The sequence below is a fragment of the Fukomys damarensis genome, unplaced genomic scaffold (genome assembly GCF_012274545.1).
Source record: "Fukomys damarensis isolate Sample0158 unplaced genomic scaffold, DMR_v1.0_HiC HiC_scaffold_13, whole genome shotgun sequence".
NCBI lineage: Eukaryota > Metazoa > Chordata > Mammalia > Rodentia > Bathyergidae > Fukomys > Fukomys damarensis.
This window is the reverse complement of record NW_022900925.1, coordinates 38946202-38953038: the sequence shown is the minus strand read 5'-3', so window position 1 is coordinate 38953038 and position 6837 is coordinate 38946202. Positions and strand designations below refer to the sequence as shown.

Sequence of the window (6837 nt, the reverse complement as noted above, 5' to 3'; positions counted from 1 at the left end):
CCCACGCCTCCAGGTCCTCACCTCCATGTGTGTGGTTCCTCTTGCCTCTACTTTTTATCCTGCTCCTCCTCTAGCAGCCCCAAGACACTTTCCTTGTCTCCGGCACACAGAAGGTCCCGGCCTCAGTGAGGCGCTGCCCAGGTGAGGTGGAAAGGAAATGGGACCGGAACCAGGTGTGACCCTCTCTCTGGACCAGAGGAGGCTTCCACGTGGCCCGGGGAGAGGGTCCCCTCGTGGCCGGGCTGTGACTGCTGCCCGGGTGCTGCCCAGGGTGTGTGCCGGTCTGATGGGTAGATCTTCTGTTGTGTTGATGTTCCCTTCTTAATTTATAGAATTTTTTAATGTAAAAATTGCACTGAACTATAAACGTAAATGCTGCTTTTTGTAGCTCATATAAAAAGGTTCCCTATTTGTAGTATACTGCAATAATATTTTTTACATCTAGCTCTTTAAGTGACCCTTGTTCTGGTGGCTTTGTGTAAATATGTTCGCCCTAGTTGAGTTAAGACTTTAAGGGTTATGAAATGGAAGCAAAAAAATAAAGTATTTGTTTTCTGCTAGATAACAAAAATGACTTAAGCCTGTGTGTTTTATCCAGTTCTGTATTTTTTGAAATTAGGAACCATGGAAGCAGTGGCCGGCTGCGGGCTGGTCGGGGATGTGGCCGTGCCGTCTCCCACCCTGCAGGGCAGCAGGCAGGTGGGCCTTGCTGCTTGGCTGCTGCTGTTGCTGCTGCTTCCCACAGTGAAGGAGGGGACCTCGCAGCCTTGTCCTCTGGAAGCCGGGTCCTGGGTCGTGGGCAGGCCTGGCCTTCCCAGTCTTAGCCCTCTGCTGGTTGCCTCTGTGCCTCTGGGCTGGCGCAAGCCTGGAGTAGCCGGGGCCTGCGGACTGTGGGGCTCCGCTGCCCACCCGGTTTCAGCAGTGCAGGCTGCTGTTCCTTCTCTCCAGGACACTGACCAAGGCTAGAACTGGGACCGGGGCTGTGTCCTGCCATCCTTCTCAGATCCCAGAAGGGAGCCTGTGTTGAGTAAGCTCTACCTGCCCAGGAGGGCCGCTCCGCACAGCTAGAACTGGACGAGAGTCCGGCTCCACCGCGCCGGCCTGTGAACGTCTCGGTAACGGTGCCGACTCTTGTGCTGCTCCCGTTAGCTCAGTGATGAGCTGTGCACACTGACCACCCCGCTGCCTTCCTAGGAGCAGTTTTATTAATCTAAAGAGAAAAAACAAAATCACCTGCCCTTCCTTAAAAGCATAACATTGCATTTAACTTTGCCCCGTGGTAGAGCTGCTGTAGGACAAGGGAAGGGAGCTCTGTAATGAACCATGGCCTGTGGAAACCCCACAGCTGAGTGTGTTGTGATTGCCGCCATCAGCTCCAGTTGGGAGGGTGGAGCTGTGGGTGACAAATGACTGGGCTGCTCTGCCCCGGAGCTGCTTCCCAGCCCTTCACACAGGGTCTCTCCATGAGAGACTTGAACTTGGTGATCCTCCTGCCTCAGCCTCCCTGGGTGCTGGGAGGACAGGCACCCCTGCACCTGACCTAACAAGTCACATCTTGTTGGAAAAGTAACAGGGTTCTTGGGAAGTGATAGGAGATGTCTGGATTCTGCTTCTGAGAGTTCAGCCTGCCAAGGAGATGCAGGGATGCTGCTCAGGCTGGCAGTCCCGATGCGAAGACCTGGGAAGGGCACCTCCTGTGCTCTCCCTTCCCTGCCTGCCGTGCTTGGTCTGTGATCTAGTAGATTACACTGCATGGCTTCCCACTTCCCACTGTGTTTCGGGTTTCAAGTGCATGCATTCGTCACCTTTGCCCTCCAGGCCTGGAGAGTCCTCTGTCCCGGACCCTGAGATGCCACGGGGGCTGGGGGACTTCACCTCGTGTACGCAGACCCTGAGGACAGCCCCTCTTCCAGGCCAGAAGATCACAGCAGGGAGCTTAGCATGAGAAGCCACCAAGAGGGTTGCGTGAGGTCTGCCTCCCCCTGGAGAGCAAGGTCCATGCTAAGCCCCGGCTGGCTGCTCCAGTCTCAGCTGTCAGGGAAGGGGTGCGTGGGTGAAGGTAGGAGGGACCCGCTGTGCCCACAGCATGCTGTGTGCATCACTCGTACATGCCACACCTCACGTGACCGTCCTCCCAGGCCTTGGCTTGTCGTAGCTCTCTGGCTCCCAAGTGCGGTTCCACTGGCCCTTGTCACTAACCCAACCCTTAGGGTCATACGTGAACTTGAGTCCGTGGTGTACACTTTGGCTGTGTGTTTAGGGACGATGGAGAGTAGAGTCCTGTTAACAGAGGGCTATGCTTCAAGCTTTGGCCAAGGGGGAACAGTTTCTCTGGTCCGCAGCACCTAGCTCAGTGAGAACTGTGGGACACTGATCCCACCCACTCTCAGACGGGGGCGAGCACAGCTCTGCCCTGCAGACCAGCGCTGCCCTGCAGCGTGGAGCCGTCCACCACCTCCCTCCCCCTCCCACATCCAGCTGCTGCTTCTCTCGCCACTGTTTTGCTGTGACAGGCGCCTAGGCAGGCCGCATCGCCTTTCCGCTGAGACCTCCCTTGCCAGTTCCTCCATCCACAGGCGGCCAGTGAAACCTTCCAGACTAGGAGGCCACTGATCACTGACTCACTCAGACCCCAGATCCTCACCCGGCACTCGAGGCTGAGGCCAGCAGAGCTGCAGGGGCAGCCTGAACTACACAGCAAGACCCTGTCTCAAAACACCAAACACAACCGATCTTTGATACTGTACCTCCTGTGCACTCAAGTTCAAATCAGTGCAGTGTTCAAGGACCTTGAATGACTTGAGCCCATTACGTGCCTGTCCTTACACTGGGCCTCTGTGTACTCTTGCTGTCCCTTTGTTATTCCTGTGCCTAGGCCCCTCCCCTGTCAGGAGTCCGTGTTGCATTCTCCGTTTGGCTGTGTAAACTTGGGCAATTTACCAAAAACTCCTGCATTAGTCCTCATGTTTATAAAATGGGCCCAGAGGACCCAGGATTTAGCTCAGAGGTGCTGTGCCTACCTGGCAAGCACAAGGTCCTCAGTCAGATCTCCAGTACTGGAAAAAACAACCAAGTGGGCCCGGCAGTACCCGGCTCCCCAGGCTGTTCTGAGGAGCCTCCTTGTAGCCCCGTTGGGGCAGGCCTGCCACCGCTCTGCTGCTCCACCCGGACCTGAGGGCCTGCACAGCTGAGTGCCCACCAGGGACACCCTGTGCTACCGACCGTTGGGCAGCATACACGGGATTTCACGAGGAGATACAGGTTCTCTGAAAGGTGGGAGCAGGTTCGGCGATGACAGTCAGACAAAAGCACTCAACACCGAGGTGAAGTTTGCCAACGCTGCTGCAATTTTATTTCTAACTCCAGGTGTTTATATACTAGTTTCAAGGGTACACCACAAGAGTGATTCCAGTCACAGGCAGGCATAAGATAGACAATAGTACTGTAAAAATTAAGACCACAAGGTCAAGGTAAGACCACACCTATATACCATCACAAAAGCTAAGACCATTAAGTCAAGGTAAGACCACACCTATACGCAGTCAGAAGGGGAAGTTTGTAAGACAAAGGACTGGCTTTAGCATGTCACCTTCAGGTTCACCTTCAGGACTTCACAGTCCGGGGCTCAGGGTCAGCACTTTGGCCGCCCGTCCTCTTGTGCCTCAATACCTCCCCATCTCTAGGAACATCTAATTGTTCCTAACCTTTCCTGGGCCCAGAATACAATTCTACAGATAATGAACAAATAGTAATAAAGACAAAATAGAACAGAATTATAGATGAACCCAATGTCCCCAAACTGCAGGCAGAGAGGCCAGCTATTCTCTTCATGGCTGACTTTGCATGCGGTGTGTGCCAAGGACCTCCAGGAGGCTTAACCCCGTGGGGACGATACCTTGGGTCTGGTTTCTGCCAGGTGACCGGCATTGTCACGCAGACTCCACTGGAGTGGTCGTGGCAACCCTGGACATGGCACCCAATGCAGTGCTATCCCAGCCCTGTGAGGCTGTGGTGGGCTGAGGGCAGGTTCTGTGTGCACTCTGGGAACTCAAAGAGCCTTGGGAAAAACAGCAGAGATGCAGGCCCAGCTGTCTCCGAGGAGTTCTGAATGCTGTACTGTGACCTGTGCTGAGGGGCTCCAGGACCCAGGAGGGCTGAGAAGTTAGGTGACCAGGAAATGAAGCTCTGGAGGGTGTGGCAGGCCCTCTCCTCCAGCAAGCCTCTGCGGGAAGCCATGCAGTGCCCAGGGTGCCCAGGGACCGTGCTCCCTCGCACTCTTTTTTTTCTTTTTTTTTGGTCTGGTTTTTTGAGACAGGGTCTCACTATGTAGTTGAGACTGACCTGGAACTCACTATGTAGTCCAGGCTGGTCTCGAACTCACAGCGATCCTCCTGCCTCAGCCTCCCGAGCTCCCGAGTGCTGGGATTACAGGCGTGCGCCACCATGCCTGGCAATAATATATAGGTTTCCCTCTCACTCCTCATCCGAGAGAATGATCTGAACCCTTCGAGGTGGCACACTTCCATGGTCCCCGCATGGGAGGGCCATGTGCTGGAGCCCAACCTGGGCAGCCTAATGACTTAATGAGACCCTGTCTCATTAAAAAAAAAAAGACTGGGATGTAGCTAAGAGCAAAGGCCCAATACTAATAAAAGCACCAACCCTAACTTTCTGCTCTGACGTCACTGACGTCACCTCTTGCCACTTTGTCACCTTGTTTGCATCTTCCTTCCTCAGTGCAGACATTATTCAGCTTTCAGATCTCGGACAGGAAGGAGCCTACTTTCGAGAGTCCAGTTTACACAGACTAAGAGAGTTACAGGTGCCCTAATGGGGTGTACCCATGTGTGTTAGGCCGGGTGCCACCCCGGGATCTGGGGAGGCCTCCCCGGACAGTGCCCCCACCCAGAGCCAAGTCCCGATGGTGGAAGGAGCTGTCAGCAGGAGGGCAGGCTTCCCTGCAGCTGGGCAGGACCTCATATGCTTGGAGTGACTGCCCCGTCCCCAGCTCTCGCCCCTTCCTTAACCCTGGCCACCCTCAGAGAGGCTCAGGATGGAGGAAGAGCGAGGAGCCCACACCCCATGTGGCTGGCTGAGGCTGCCCGCAGCCCTGCAAGGAGGAAATGGATAAGAACCTACTGCACAAATGGCAGTCTCAGGGCTTATCTGAGCCAGCAGCTTCCTCCACCTCTGGCAGGGTCACGGTGGGGCGGGGCAGGGCAGTGCAGCCAGCCAAGGCACAGCTGTGGAGCTATGGGCCAGAAAGGACACTGCAAGCCAGCTAGCTCACGGTGGCATCAACCCAAGCCCACGGTGGTGGTGGCTGGCTGGTGTGGGTTGGGGGTAAAGGGCAGAGTGACAGGACTTGGTGATAAGCTGCCGGGGTGGGGGGCTCGCCCTCCCTGCAGCCCTGGAGACCACATGAGCCAGGGCTTCCCCTTCTCCCTTTGGTTTCAGGTGATAAGGAGACTTCCTGCGGTGGGGACTTAGTGAGGCAGAGGCACCATACCCCAGGAGGCTGCAGAGGGAGGACCATGGCCCGAGCACTGTGCCTCCTGCATGCGCTCTGGCTCCTGGGACATGTTGCTGCCCCGGCAGCCTGGGCCTTGAACCTGGATGCAGCACGGATCACCGTCTACACAGGCCCCAACGGCAGCCACTTTGGGTTCTCGGTGGACTTCCACAAAGACAGCCACATGGGGTGAGCCGAGGAGTGTGGGTGCAGAAAGGACCCCTCTTCATTCACCCCTGTCGGCAGCCAAGCAGTCAGGAGTGCTGGGGAGGGACAGGCTGAGGTTGGGGTGTCTGGGAGGGGGGCCAAGGCAGATGGGCCCTGAACTGCAGCAAGGACAGAGGACTGAAAGCCAATGACTTTCCGCAAGGCTCACTTGTCTGACACATCTTTGTCTCCCCCAAACAGAGAGAGGTGCGCAAGTCCTGCGTAGCCACCCCAGCTGGCATCTCTGCCCCACTGGCCTGGCCCCCAGCCAAGGCACAGATTTCTGCACACAATGGGATGGCTTGCTAATGGCTGGCACTGATCTGGCTTTGGAGTAGGGTTGCCATGGCTAGAGTCCCGGCCCATCTTTGTAGCCGTGTCACCCTGTGACTTAGTGTGGACCCTGGGATGCCCAGTTCTGGGCAGTGGGAATGTCAAATGGTTTTCAAGGACAGCCACTTGCGGGGACTCCTCTGTGAAGAGCTGCCAGAGCCCTGAGTCCAGCCACCCCCGCACAGCCTGCTCCCCTCGTCCTCCCCTGTGCTCCTGCTGGCTCTCTCCTCTCCACCAGGGGCGCTAATGCCCCTCACACGTGTACTCCATGGGCTCCTTGCGGTGGTCCTAGCTTTAAGCCAAAGCAGATGTGCTCAGGTCCTCTGTCCCAGGCGGCCGCCCCACCCTTCCCTTGGGTCAGCTCTCTGGCGGGCGCAGTGACCGTCCAGCAGGGAGGCGCGGAAGGCCGAGCTTCCCTTGGGGCCGGGAGGTGAGGTGCGGTGCAGAGCTCAGAAGCGCTTCGCAGCGGGACAAGACGGCCGCACTCAGGTCACGCTGCGCACGTGGGCTCCTCGAGCCCGGCCCGTTCCTGTCCCTAAGTCGGACGTGGGCGAGGACAGGGTCCCGGGCTGCGGGGTCTGCTCGCTCACTCGGCCCCTCCCCTGTCACCAGTGTGGCCGTCGTGGTGGGTGCCCCCAGGGCTAGGGGCCCGGATCAGGAGGAAACGGGCGCCGTATTCCTGTGCCCCTGGAGCGCGGCAGGCGGCTCGTGTTCCTCGCTGCTCTTCGATCTCCGTGAGTCCCGGCGCGGGGCGCGGCGCGGGGACCGGGTCGGGGTACGGGCCA

General features: G+C 57.3%; 2 protein-coding genes across 2 annotated transcripts in view; both read left to right on the top strand.

The window, feature by feature from the left end:
* The window catches only part of Gpatch8 (G-patch domain containing 8), a 56506-nt gene extending 56258 nt beyond the window's left edge, over positions 1 to 248 (top strand). Inside the window, exon 9 of the mRNA XM_033763146.1 lies at positions 197 to 248. Coding sequence (XP_033619037.1) covers positions 197 to 248 — 52 coding nt within the window. The remainder of the gene's footprint in view (positions 1 to 196) is intronic.
* Positions 249 to 5292: 5044 nt separating this feature from the next.
* Positions 5293 to 6836, top strand: LOC117285902 (integrin alpha-IIb-like; the record flags this gene model as incomplete). The annotated part of the gene is made up of 2 exons (XM_033763145.1): positions 5293 to 5701; positions 6665 to 6836. Coding segments are annotated over exons 1-2 (339 nt in total), but the record flags the coding sequence as incomplete, so codon positions are not given.
* Between the last annotated feature and the right edge of the window lies 1 nt (position 6837).